Genomic DNA, 14935 nt, shown 5'->3' with positions numbered 1-14935 from the left:
CCAGGCAGCGCAATCCGTTGCTAGCCCTCTTGTTAGGCTTTTAACTCTGAGATCATCTCTCAGCAACTCATTCCATGATTTCCTCGGACAGCCTGGAGCTCTTCTTCCATTCACATTCATATTTATACACTTCTTCACACAGCTGCCCTTCCCCATCTTTTCCATGTGTCCGAACCACCTCAACCTACCCCTATGCATAACCTCACTCATGCTCTCTATACCTAACCTACCTCTTAATTCCACATTTGGTTTCCTATCCTTCAGTGTCACATTACACATCCATCTCACCATTCATATTTCATCGTTTTTGATCGCCCAGGTTTCACTGCCATACATCATCGCACTTCGAACGCAAGCTGCATTAAGTTTTCCCTTTAGTTGGAGAGAGATATCCCCCTTGATGTCAACAGGGGTAACAACTCCCTAAACTTCCGCCAACCACTTCTATTTCTTGCAGTCACTGCTGCCACTGCACCGCCACCTGCAGCAATCATAACACCATGGTAACAAAATCTATCTACACATTCCAGGGATATGTCCCCATCAACTAATCTTTCCACTCTGACTGGTACCAGTTGTTTACCTGCACAGACAGCACACCTAAAGTCAGGAACCACCTGCAGTCTACCCCTGATGTCACTACACCTCTTGTGCACCCAGCAGTTACAATATTTACACAATATTGAGTTGCTACCTGCACCCTTTTTACAGACAACACAAGGCCACCTCCCACTTTTTTTCCACAGTTCATTCTCCCACCGCACTAATCAGTGCTTTTGTTTTTGTTCTCTTCACTTTCAATCTTCTGGCCTCCAAACGCTCCTTCAATACTGTATATTTACCCATGACCTCTTCCACACTCTCGACTATCAGCACTAAGTCATCAGCGTACATGAGCTCGCAAGGTAAGTCTCCTCTACGTTCCTGTGATATGGCTTCAAGAACCATGATGAACAAGATTGGGCTGAAGACTGACCCCTGGTGAACCCCCACTTTCACTTCAAAGTCCTCACTCTGCACTCCATTTACCCTCACAGAAGTTTTTGGTCCATCATACATCACCATGACTACCCTGACTAACCAATCCTCCACACATAACTTTCTCATTGACCATTGCACCACTTCCCGAGGCACCTGAGGCACTGTCGAATGCGTTCTCTAAATCCACAAATATAAAGTACAGCTGTCTCTTCTTCCCCAGATATTTTTCCTGTATTTGCCTAATTATAAAAAATAGCATCGAACATGCCCCATCCTGGCATAAAGCCAATTTGAATTTGATGTATATTAACACTCCGTCTTATCAATTTATCCACGACTCTCTCGAACACTTTCATTCCATGGTCCAGCAGCTTCAAACCCCTATAATTATCCCTAACTCAGGCATCACCCTTCCCTTTATAAATATTCACTCATTCCTTACAGGAGTGGTCAGAGAATAGGGGTGAGTGTGGAGGGTCATCCTGTCACCCTTATTATTATTACTATTATTAATATTATTCCTTAGTAATAATGTGAAAGGGCCAGCAGGATGGCCTAGAGGTATGCACACTCGCCTTTAAGCTGTCGAGCTTGAGTTTGAATCCAGACCCAGCTATAAACTATCATCCTGGTGTTTCATTGGGAGGATGATTCAATTGATTCATCAATGTGTGTGTCGTCCCTCGGATGGACACGGTAATCTGGACGTCTTGTCTGTTTGCATTAGTTGTTGACGTTACAGATCCCACATTGTCCTTCACGAAGAGTTGGCAAGTTATTGCCGGCACCATGAACACATTACAAATTCCTGCCCAAATTACTCCTGAAAAGGCAATGGCAAACCACCTAGTCCTTGCCAGGAAACTGCTTTGGCAACACTGACACTCTGAAACATAGCATGGTGCATCAGAATCAGAATAATGTTAATATTATTATGCTATTATTGTTATTGTTGTTATCACTTTTGTTCTTGGGTGCGCCATGTTATGGCCATAACAAGCCATGTTATGGCCTTGGAAAAATGCCACAACATGAAATGACACTCAAGCTGCTATCTATACACGTTAACATGGCATTTTCCAAGGTGGAAAAGCTGATAAAAAATGGAAATTCCTCCAGATTTTGTTGAGGTCGAGTCAAATTATTATTACGATTATTTTTGTCAATATTATTATTATTAATATTAATATTGCAGCCTTGCCAGCGGCCTACTTAGAAGGCTCACTCACTCTCCTCAATGCGACTCAGGTACGTTAGTCTTTGGGGGACGTGCTCGATGCTTGATGTTCTTCTTCTTCGTGTGATGTATGGATGGCAGCTTGTTAATATTATCATTATTTTTTATTATGCCATTATCAATGGACAGAATTAACTGAATAGTTTGTGGTTATAATATTTTTAAACTTCTGGTACGTGAGCCCCACAAAATGCCACAGTAAGCTGTACAGTCATGTGAAAAAGTAAGTACACCCCATGTAAAGTTTTGACTTTTTCAACATATTTCAACATACAGCTATTTGATCTTCATTTCAACAATATTGATAGATAAAAGTGATATAATATGACAAATATCATGAAACATTTACATTTTGTAGTCCATTGTATAATTTAAATAAACATAAATGCAAATACCGCATGTAGAAAAAGTAAGTACACCCCTACGTTTATCACTACTTCAAATACCTAAAATTAGAATCAGGTGCACCAGCTCAGGTGCAAATGATTAGAACATTGTTAGAGAGGATCTTGCAGGAACCTGTCTTGTTTAAACCTCAGACATTTAGTTGGGTTTGCTCTTTGTTGTTGAAGTATGCAGCGTCACCATGCCTAGATCAAAAGAGCTCTCTGAGGCCTTCAGAAAGAAGGTTATAGATGCCTACAAGGCGGGGAAGGGATTTAAAAAGATCTCCAAACAATTTGAAATCAATCATTTGACTGTCCGGAAGATCATCTACAAGTGGAGAAGATTCCAAACAACTGCCAACTTGTTCAGGCCAGCCCGCCCCAGCAAATTCAGCCCGAGAGCAGACCGCAAGATGCTGAAAGAAGTCTGTAAGAACCCCAGAATGTCATCATGGGACCGACGTAGCTCTTGCCACTGTTGATGTCAAAGTGCACGAGTCTACCATTAGAAAGAGGCTGCACAAATTTGATCTCCATGGGAGGTGTGCCAGGAGGAAACCTTTGCTTTCCAAAAAGAACATTTTAAAAAAGAACGAGCAGGGACCCGTGGAACAGAGTTCTGTGGAAAAGCCTCGCTTTATTTGGGTGGTGTATAAGCAACGAAGCGGTGCCTCGCATGCTTTCAGAAGTTTATGTTTACTGCTAAGCCAGCGTTAATGTTCGTCGTCTGCACACTTATTACCAAAAGATAATGTCATGAATTTGTTTTATGTTCCCAGAGATCAGATGTTGAAGTGGAGATAAATGATGAATTGCAAAATGAAAGTGACAATCAGGAAAAACAAACGTGTTGTTTTATACATCTGACCAAAACAAACGTTGCAAATTAGCCTTATAGGGGCATCGCGTTTGTTTCCATTGGCATCATTTATGCTTTGTGACGGTGAACAATAGTTAGGTATAGTCAGTTGTAATGAACAAAAAAAAGTTTTATTTACTGAGCCAAATTAGTCCATTTTTTTTTAAAGCATCATTTTCTTGGGAGCTATTATCCCTCAAACTTTCACTCTGTATCTGCCCCTGAGTTCGTAGATGATCTCCCCATAAACAACGTTGCGGGTTAGTCGGCCTGCAGTAAGCTCAGTCTCTCTCCTTATCCGCAATTAATTCTGGTTGGCAAAGACACGCAGATAATGTGGGTCTCCTACTCTACTCGGTGCAACGTAAAAACACTGGTGGGAAGCAGCACTCCAGCAAGCTCTGACCCTGGCTTTTGTTGATTGTCATCGCAAAGACCGGCCTGACCGGAAACTGTCCTCCGCGGAGTTGTAAAGGATGATCCGTGTCAGATGGAGAAAGAAAAATTCTAGGAATAAGGAGAATAGACCCGGAACGATCACCAGCGAGCTTCCGCGCCTGAAGAACACGTTCAGTGGGTCATACGAAGCACCGCCCGGAGACGCCTTTTTAACAGTCGGAACTGCTGCTAAGCTCAAATCCACAGTTAAAATTTTGAAATTTGGTTCAGGTTAGAAAATTTTACAGCGTGTCACTCTATTGTAGAGCGGAGCGGAGCGGTGCTTTGTATGATTGGCTGTCCCATATATGTTTAGGTCCTGGACATTAAATATCCCATTGTGTATTTTAAAAAGAGCAGACCGTTGTGGCCTTGGGATGTGAATATGACAGGCTTGATGGGCCAAGTGGTCCTTTCCTGTGCTTTAATACCTCCACCACCGAAGGTGGACGGAGGTTATGTTTTCACACCTGTCTGTCTGACTGTTTGTCTGTGAGCAGGATATCTCAGAAAGTTGTAGACAGATTCGGATGAAACTTAGTTGACAGGTTGGGTGTGTTTCAAGAGCAAGACGATTCGATTTTGGTTCAGGTCTGGATCCAGATCCGGCCTATCAATGGGATACAAAAGGTAAACCGTTCAGCCTTGCGGAGGTATGCGCTCTACCGAGTGTTCTAGTCGTGTGTGCGTATGTATGTGTGTGTGTGTCTTTGGCTGTCCGGGCGGTAACCTTTTAACATTTGAACTTTTGTCATCAGATTTTCTTAAAGTTATATTTCTAATATGGAGAAAACAAATTAATTATTTGGTCAAAAAGTTAAAGGTCAGTGTCATAAAATCGTCAATTTTCATCCAATTTACCTGAAGTTTTAAGAATTTGCATATTGGGTCATTGAAGCCTATTGCTTTTGAGGTCAAGAGGTCAAGATCACCTAAAATGGGTTTTTGGGGGTGGGGGTTTGTTATCCGTTTTCGTCATGTTTACCATCCGGAAGAAGAAGTCTGAATACAAAGCAGACGCGGACGGGCTTTGCCTTTTCAGATGCTTCTAGTTTAATTTGTGGAGCATTGTGGGTTTATCAGTTGAGATAAACACTCAGCTTAGAAAACGCACCTTTTTCTTTTCAAGTGCAAGTACTGTATAGTAAAAGAAATAGGGTGGTAATACTCCTGTGGACCTTATGAAGCTCGTCAGGCCACCATAGTGGTTTTTCTTTGCACAGATATACCCAGTGGTGCCCATCTCCTCCGGTCGAGGTTTTTTTCTGAGCAGCCTTGAGAATTGAAGCTGGACCAGTGATGACAATGCAACAAAGTTTCAGGAAATGCAACCACCACAAACTTTACACTTTAGCTATACTTACCCTGTAACAAGAGAAATACTGTTTGAGAGGCCTTGCATACTTTGTTTGGTTTAGATGAGCCCATGGTACTTTAATTACAAACTTATAATCTTGTGCATTTCCTTCACAGCGTGTTTCCTCGAGAGCTCCGTGAAGTGTTTGCATCTTGTCGGCAGCAATGTGGCGGCCGTGGGCGCCACGATTTGAGTGAGCGCCTCGTAGTTGCCTCCCTCTTCCTGCGTTTCCTGTGTCCCGCCATCATGTCCCCAAGTCTGTTTGGTTTGACCCAGGAGTACCCAGATGAGCGCACCGCTCGAACACTCACACTCATTGCCAAAGTCATCCAGAACCTCGCTAACTTCACAAAGTGAGTGCTGGGTATCCGGCCTTCAGATATACTTAACCATCATGCTTGCAATTATTAGCTTATTGTCTTCAGTCTAGATCTGTTTACTCCTGGACATAATTCCACCTTGTCTTACTTTTGCCATCCATAATTCCTTGACTTTCAACTTCTTTTTACCTGTGCATTTTGTTGTGCTCTCATACCCTGCACCAAAGCCCCTATCTTCCCCTCATTTCGTATTTCCTCAACCCATGCCACATTTTCTCATTCCATGTCAGGTTTGGAAACAAGGAAGACTACATGGCCTTCATGAATGACTTTTTGGAAAACGAGTGGGGAAAGATGAAGCGGTATCTGCTGGAAATGACCAACCCAGATTCAGGGCCTCACTCTGAGAGCTTTGATGGCTACATAGACCTAGGCCGTGAACTCTCCTTCCTCCACATCCTCCTTTCAGAACTCCTCGCTCAAGGAGATGCGGTACGTAGCCAAGAACATGGGGATACAGTACATTACAATTCAATCATTCCGGAGTTACGGTGACTATATAATCGGTGTTGAATTCTTCAAAGCAGGTGCACAGCCTCATTTCTTCTGCCAGTCCAGACATTGTGGAGGAAGAATTATGGTTACTCCAAGTAATAAACCTTCCACACTGTTAAGTATGAAATATCTAGGATTTTAAATCTGCAACATGTACCAACTAGAACGCCACTCAGTAGAGTGCATACTCCCGCCGTGGGTTTAGTTGGAATAATACGTTTTGTTTGACATCCCCTCTCCCCAAAACAATAAATGAAAAAGGAAGTAAGCCCTAACTGTCAGAATTTATTTTGATATATCTCGGAATTAGAGGAGAAAAACATCATTTAAGAATAAGAATAAAAGCTTTAATGCTGTAAAACAGAAAAAATCTTTCCCAAAAAAATTTCCAAAAACATTCCTGGATCCGGAATAATATCCTGAGCTTCACCAAAAACTAAACAATTCTTCCTTATCCCAAGAGCAATCATCCCACCAACTTTCATCCAAATCCATTCAGAACTTTTCCAGATAACTTGTTCACAAACACACGAACACACACACACACACACACACACACACACACACACACACACACACACACAGACGGACAGGATCGAATGCGTTACTCCCTAGCGGGAGTAATAAACCTGAAAATCGCAGAGCCAGAACCAGAATTATTTATTTGGTCGGGGAAGCCCATGCGAGGTTTCTTCTTCTTCAGCCTCTCGCAACCCTGAGTGAATGTGCGATCTTTTTTTAAAAAGGTGAAATTTTGCCAAATCTGTTTTAATTCGTTTGTTAATATACCTCAGCCATTGACAAATCTGGAACTAAGTCTTTATAAGTTCATCAAATACTGACACCGCGAATGACATTCGCTGAGCTAAATGTTGATATCTCTTCTGAGGTAAAGATTAAAAAAAAAAAAGTTTTAAAGCATTATACGTATCAAACGATACATTTTATGAAACGGGGAAACCTAATACACACTTTGGTGGTTTTAAAATGACAGAATATGTCTTTATTAGAAAAAAAAAAAGAATATTGAAGACGACGCTGCTAAAAGAAAATACACCGCTCCAACGCATAACCACGAGTTTAAACTACATTTACAACAAATATGAAAACTATTTTCATATCACAATGTTAAATATAGAATATATAGAAGATAATGTTAAAAAAAACGAGCCCTATCTTCCAATGGTAAAAAAAATCCTTCAAAAAATTCCTGGATCGGGAATAATATCCTGAGCTTCACCAAAAACTAATCAATTCTTCCTTATCCCAAGGGCAATCATCCCACCAACTTTCATCCAAATCCGTTCAGAACTTTTCCAGATATCTTGTTCGCAAACACACGAACACACCACACACACACGGACGGACACGATCGAATGCATTACTCCCTGGCGGAGTAATCATGTCAACAAATCACGAGTGTTACCTTCGACCTGTTTCAGCTGAGCAGGAGGTGTGCGTAGCTTGCCAATCATTGTCATGGTGAATTAACAGGGTCTCGACGAGTTTGCAAAGGACATTGCAATAGGTGCTTTTGCAGCATCTTTTCTTGAAGATGCAAAAGCAGATATACATCTACCATGTTTTTCAGATCCCTTTTTAGAAAACCACTATAGATTTGAGCAAGTTTAGTGCAATGCAACCATTTGCACACATGCTTAGTTTAGTGCATACATGTGCAAAATACGACAAGTAACAGACATGTCACAGTTATTTTGACTCGTTAACATACCGTATTTGACCTTTGGTGGCAGGCCTGCTCAAAACAGATCAGACCAAAGGCAAGCAGAATGCCAACAAAACTACCACAGTGACGTGGCGAGTGAAACAGATGTGCTTTGGTGGTGTTTCGTTATATGTATGAGTCGGAACGTTTACCAAAGGCCTTGTGTTGATTGCTCGCCATTAAACATCGCCCATACATTAGTAGTTACATAGGTTCTGTGAAAAGGACAGTGTGCTTAGACTTTAGAGCAACAACAACAAAAAAAACCTCCAATTTATGTAAGCTGAAGAGGAAGCCTTTGTTCTTTCTGAAATGTTTATCTAATTACTGGCGTTTTCAAACAGCCCTTGTCGACCCAATTTCAGGCCATCGAGGCTTGGTCTTCCAAAATGCTTTTATGAGAACGAATGCAAATTACCACGAAATGCACGTTGTAGAATCCCCACCAAATTGTGTAGAATCTGGCATTTGGATTAAACGCTGCTCTTGTACCCGCTGTTTAAGGGATTCACTTTGTGGCCAAGTGCTATATTAATTGTGGCCTTCTCTTTGGTTGTTTTTTTTTGGTTTTTTTTCCCAAATACACAGAAGGAAAGAAGTGCAAAAGGCTTTTTCATCCTCCGTTACAAAATTTTACTCGCAGTGTGTGGTGGCTCCATTCCATGCGCTGCGTTGCGTATTTCTGAAAGCCCACACCATAGCTGCAGTTTCATTACTGTTGCCATTTTCATGAATGCACCCATCGTAACTATACAGTGATCCAAGACAGCTGGCATACCATTTCTGTTAGTGACATGGGACATCCTTTGGGAAGAAGAGATGGTCAAATAATTGGCTCATTTGCGCACGCACTGCCACAGTGGCAGAACTAGCCTCAACTCAGAATTCTGCTGGTACTGCGATACCACAAAGCTGAGCTGCATCCTTCGATGGTGATCGGACCTGTTAATGAGGCATGGTCACCTCTCTCTCTCTCTCACTCCCCCCTTTCCCCTCCCCTCTCCCTCCACTCCCCCTCTCATCCCCCTCTCTCTTTTCTCCATCTCTTTCCCCATTCTCTCTTCACCCCCTTTCCCTTTCTCATTCCTCCTCCTTCCCCCCTGTCCTTCTTCCCCTTTGCTTCCTCCCCTCTGCTTTCTCCCTCTCCTTCCCCTCTCCTCCTCCCTATCCCCACTCTCCTCCCCCAACCTCCCTCTTCTTCCTCCTCTCCGCCCCCCTGCCACCACCTCTCTTCTTACCCCTCTCATTCCCCCCTGCTTGCCTCCTCTCTCCTTCCTCCCTTTCTCCCTCCCCCTTCTTCCCTTCTATCCCCCTCTCCTTCCCGAACCTCTCCTTGCCAACCTCCCTCTCCTTCGTTCCTCTCTTCCCCCATCTCCTTCTAGCTTACTCTTCTCCCATTTACTTCCCCTCATACTCTCCTTCCCGTCCCTCATCTCCTCCCACATCTCCTTTCCCTCACCATCTCTTTGCTTCCTTTCGTTACTCCCTCGTCCACCTTTCTATTGATTGGTTACTTCATTTAATCATTCATGATGACATTGCTGAGGATCTGTTGGTATATGCAAATTAGTATGCAGGTTGACTTGAAAGCTCTGCATTTTAAGCCAAGTTTTACATGTTGCTGGTGCCTGTAGCTTGCTGTAATTTGTCGTGGGGTACCACGTGAATTGATATCTCCTGAGAGGAAAACACAAAATTGAGCTTGGTGGTGGAGATTTGGTGATTTAATAGCCACTGAAGTTTCCCAACCACTTGCAAAGAGGATGAAACACGGATATGAAAAACTTATAAACCCAATTGCACTTCGCACCCTGGGAAAATTATTTAAAAGCCTAAAATCTGCCCAAAACGTCATGTTGATTTGAGTTTTGGCAATACCGTCTGATCACTGTACATTCGTGATAATTGTCTGTGAAAGACTCCGTTTTCTTCCCTAACCTTCTCCCACCCCCAACCCCTTGCCTTAGACTCTTGCAGCCAAACTCGGTCCTTTGCCACGGATCCTGGGTGACATCAGTGCAGCGCTCGCTTCAACGAGCCCCCCAGCCCCACCTGCGCCCTTGGTATCTATGCACGGACCCGGCACGGCATGCCCGGGCCTGTTGATAACGGGTGTTGCAGGAGATCGGCTTGCGAGTGGGCCCGCCATCAGCAGCATGAGCTTGGCTTCAGGCCTCCATCGTATAGTTGAAGATGGAGATATGGCCGGGTGAGAGATTGGTGGCATAAATGGGATTGATGGGATCTATTTTGGTTGGCACCAGGAAACCGAATCAATGTAATGTGGATTAGGCAAGCATTGATCTCCTTCGTGCATACCTGGCAGTCCCATTGTGGCCCCAAAGCTGAACAAGTCAGGATTCATCGTAACTATTTTAACACGAGCACATCCAAGCCATTAAAACACTTAATTCCCAATGTCGATGGTAATAACATGTTCTTCTGCTCATGAGTAATTTACAATATTAATGACATGATATTGTCAAATGTTACTCACTGGTCAGAAGAGTAGATTTTGAGCACCAAGTATAAATTATTGTACTATTCCCAATTGTGAATTTTATTTTTTCGATTGTGCTCAGGAGGCACATTTGTGATGGAGGAGCGACTGCTGCCAAATATGTATGTTAATTTAGAGATAATATGGTTCGAGAATGGAACTACTCAAAGATAGCAAAGGAATATGCACATGAATCATATGTACAAGTTACGTAGTCTCCGAGCCTCAGATACAGGATAACTGATAACACAACAATGGCTCTTTGTCACCGCCCTCTGTAGTACGGTGTCCAATTAACATTCCTATTGTGTCCTGCTGGATGATTGTTATTGTTCATTTTGACTCGATATTAGCCATACTACAATGGCCGTTGCCCGGAACATAATTGTAGGGGACGTTGGCGGCGTAGTGGGTCAAGACATTGTAATGGGATGCCGAAGCCAGCAGCATGAAGGATTTGGATTCAAATGCAGTGTTCGCACAGATTCATCTGCAGAAGCTTGTCAGTATTTATTACTGGCAATTCTGATCCACAGTAAGTAGTCCAGGAATAATAGATTTAACCCGGAACAAATTCAAACAAAGCTGTAAATTTCAGGATATGTTCAGAAAACTGTCCTGAATAACATACTAAAAGTCCCCAGACATCCGCCTTGTGCTTCAACGGAAATTCAAGATGGCGTCCAAAATGGCGGCAATTTTGGCATTTTATCATATTACCACCTAAAAACATGATAGAAATGCAAACAGGGTGTCAAAATACATGTTTTCAAGCACGAGGATTGTTTTAAAGATTACATTATGAGTTTATATGACATATGTGTCATTCGATCGATTATGAACAATTTCAAACTACCTTTTATGAACATTATGAACAAAATGATTATGAACAAACAATATTTTGAATGACTACCTTTCGTTAACGACTATCTTTCACCTCTATCCTTTCTCAGGGGAGTCACTCGCTTACCATCACCGACACAAGAGAACCGTGAAGCTTTCTTCGTAACGCGTCCCGAACCGCCACCATTATCCTCTCCACCCGCACCGCACAGCCACCCTCCCTCTGATCGTGATGGTGATGTGGGTGGTGGAAGCAGCAGCAGCCTCCACAGTGGTGGCGTTGACCTTGGTTCGGCCGATGAGAGCACGGGGCCAGGTGGGAAGCTGTGGCCTAAAGGAGGCTGGTCGCAAACTTCTGGTGGTGTTTTGGCTCGCAGACCCGAACAGCTAGCGTTGACCATGGCAGAGGTTGGCAGGTATGGAACCAATGGTTCGCTCTGGTCCAACAACCCTTCCTTAATTTTTTCCCATCTTACATGTGTAATTTTACTTCCCCTTCCCCAGGGATATTGGCCACTCAGTTGCACCACCACCCCTGCTTCCGTTGTCTTTTCACAATCCGCTGTTCCATCTCGGCGTGCCGCCCGACTGCACCCGCGGCTCTACGTCCGGGTCGGTCACCGAGGGGACGTCTGGCCTCCGAGCCCCAATGCTCGATTTTCCTGCTGGCGATGGTGTCGGGTGAGCTTCTAATAATAATAATAATAATTCATTTATTTTGTATAGCACTTTTCATGAAGCCCAAAGGTGCTTTGACAGAGTGCAAAACATAATGCATAACAAAACATGAAAACAACAATTGCAAAAAGACAAGAATCAATAGGGAAATATTTAAAGCAAAAGGAGGGAGAAGGAGAAGTGATAGTCAGGGGTTAAATGCTGTGGGTTGAATGTTGAATGCAGTGCTGAACAGGTGGGTCTTGAGTGATGTTTTGAATGTGGTGAGTGAGGAGGAGTCTCTGATGGTGTGAGGTAGTGAGTTCCAGAGGGTGGGAGCAGCGATGGAGAAGGCCCTGTCCCCCCAGGATCTGAATTTGGTCCGGATGGGGGGGGTCAGGAGGTTGGTACCAGCAGAGCGGAGGTTGCGGGTGGGAGTGTGTCTGGAGAGGAGGTCAGCCAGGTAGGATGGGGCCAGGTTATGGAGGGCTTTGTAGGTCAAGAGGAGGATTTTGTACTGGATTCTCTGGGAGATGGGGAGCCAGTGAAGCTTGTAAAGGACGGGGGTGATGTGGTCACGGGTCCGGGAATGGGTGAGTAGACGGGCAGCGGAGTTCTGAATATATTGGAGTTTATTGGTGATTGTTGAGGGTGAACCATAGAGGAGGCTATTGCAGTAGTCCAGACGGGAAGTGATGAAGGCGTGGATGAGGGTTTCTGCAGCCGTGGAGGAGAGGGATGAGCGGAGACGGGCGATGTTTTTCAGGTGAAAGAAGGCTGTCTTTGTGATCTGTTTAGTGTATTTGTCGAAGGAGAGGGTTTGGTCAAAGATGACGCCAAGATTCCGGATGAGAGGGGAGGTGGATACTGGGATACCGTCGATGTTGAGGGCAAAATTATGGGTGGATTTTGTGAGCGTTTTTGGGCCAATGATGATTATTTCAGATTTATCACAGTTAAGTTTGAGGAAGTTGATTTGAAGCCAGGATTTTATTTCAGAGATGCAGTTTGTCAGGACGGTGGGGAGCATTCTAGCTCAACCCATCCGGAAAACTTCACAATAACTACTAACTTAGCCGTTTTTCCTTGGCTTACTGCCAAGTAAATGGAAGCAACTTGTATACCACATAGGTGGTACATATTTTTATACATTTTACAATAGTCTCCTTCTCAAGCCACCATATGTTGGCTGTGACATCCTCCCTCTTGCTGTTCTCTCTCTAGCACGGGGTTCACAGCTGGCGATGAAGCTAACCGCGGTGGAGAGTATGCACGCCGGCAGACATTGCCCGACAAAAACCCCCCACTTGTCGCAGCTCGTCCGCGCCGCTCTGAGCCACCGTCACTTTGCCTGGGCCCAGGCAGCACTTTAGCGTCGAATGCTGCATCCGGCCGTGTGCAGTGGGATGGGCCCAGTGTCGCTGAGGTGAGAAAGATTGAGGGAAATACAAATGTGGGAGAAACGGAGAAAGGGAAGGAAGCGATTGAATAGCTGTTACTTCATTATTTTTTTGTGGTTTTGATACGATTCTCATTGTTTGTTACAACCCATTGGCATTATATACACATGGGAAAAAGTTAAGCTCTAATTTTCTTCAAACATCGAAGAAAGAGCCGTCCATGTGCAGGCTGTGTTTTCCATTCATCACTAGGCCAAGGCAATTTTCACACCCAGCACGTACCGCACAGTTATAGAAGTGTCAACTAAAAAAAAAAAACACCTGATCAAGATTTGGAGAAGGTAACATTGCGTAATTCCTTTGGTGGACTGTGTTACGATGGCAAGTAGAATACTTAGTGAAGCCTAAAGATGACAAATCATTGGGACTAGAACTGACTCGAGCTCTCCATGCAGACGAGATAATAGTAATAATTGTATTTATATAGCGCCTTTTACCTATAGTGGAGCGGATAAGTGCAAAAGTTGTGCACTTCTGGCAGAAAGCATGAAATTTAGCACATGGGGGTTTTCGAGTATGCTAAATTCAATAAGAAGAGGCAAGTCGTAAAATGATTGCTTCCGGTTCAAAATGGCTGTTTTCAAAATGGCCGCCAAGTAAACCGATAAAAACGTTTATCTCATATATTGGTTACATAGCGATGTGTTTGCAAAGCCAAAAAAGTAACATATCATGATGCCAACTCTACATTGCTTCTGCACACTAAGATTTACATTTAGTGCTGCCCGAAAGAGCATGAAGGCATATGGATAATGCTTACGTCTGTGCGCCGAAAAATTGAAACAATTGGTACAATATCGACACAATTTTTTAAATTAAACATGATTGATTTTACATAGAATTATGTTGAATAATATCACTTGAACTGTGAAAATACATTGCAACCTTAACGCTTATCTAATATCATTAAAATATACAAATTGTCCACAACAAATATGGTAGCTTAAGGAGAAATACATTATATACACGTAAACGTCCAGTGTTCTCAGTCCCTGGAACATTGGCCTGCACATAAACACAACTGGGTACACGGAAGGCTTGCTTTAGAACATTTGCACCTCCTAGAGCAGCTCTTTTTGCACTGACAAGTGTAAGTTGAATAGTGGTAAGTGGTAACAATTGTTACCACGAATAGTGGTAACAATTGAATAGTGGTAAGTTGTTTTTGGTGATGGTGTCATAGAAAGGAGTACGCGTGCTTGCAATTCGCAATTCGATCGTCGACAAAGCTCTTGTACTGGGTTTTGCCAAGTTCTTCTACAGTTCGTACACCGTTAACCACTTCTTCCGACATGATTACTTTCGTGTCCAAGGAATACAATTCGTCACTATCATCTGTAAAGGGATTACCCATTCCATCAATCACGTGCACCACATTTGTCACATCAGAAGCAAATGATTTCTGTGTACTGGGTATCTGTTCATGTTGACGACTGTCTGTACTCCTCGACAATTGACTGTCCTCATACTCGTTTAGAATTATTGATACCTCCGGCCCAGCTACCATCCAACGTCGCAAAGCTCCTTCGCAAAGCTCCTTCGATACCAATCGCTCCTCCTTCACCTTTGACCATAGCATTGAGCTGTTCATGAACGTGGTCATGGGCCATCGCAGA

The 14935-nt window shown here is 43.4% G+C and overlaps 1 protein-coding gene across 1 annotated transcript in view; it reads left to right on the top strand.

Annotated features, from left to right (window-relative positions):
* LOC144890806 (disabled homolog 2-interacting protein-like) overlaps positions 1–11505 on the top strand; it is a gene marked incomplete at its 3' end in the record, with an annotated part of 64824 nt that extends 53319 nt beyond the window's left edge. Inside the window, exons 10-13 of the mRNA XM_078772646.1 lie at positions 5375–5611; positions 5869–6070; positions 9827–10068; positions 11313–11505. Coding sequence (XP_078628772.1) covers positions 5375–5611; positions 5869–6070; positions 9827–10068; positions 11313–11505 — 874 coding nt within the window. The remainder of the gene's footprint in view (positions 1–5374; positions 5612–5868; positions 6071–9826; positions 10069–11312) is intronic.
* Between the last annotated feature and the right edge of the window lie 3430 nt (positions 11506–14935).

Source organism: Myxine glutinosa, chromosome 2, assembly GCF_964187855.1.
Source record: "Myxine glutinosa chromosome 2, kmMyxGlut1.1, whole genome shotgun sequence".
NCBI lineage: Eukaryota > Metazoa > Chordata > Myxini > Myxiniformes > Myxinidae > Myxine > Myxine glutinosa.
The sequence above is the reverse complement of the archived record's forward strand: the minus strand, read 5'-3'. Positions and strand labels throughout refer to the sequence as shown.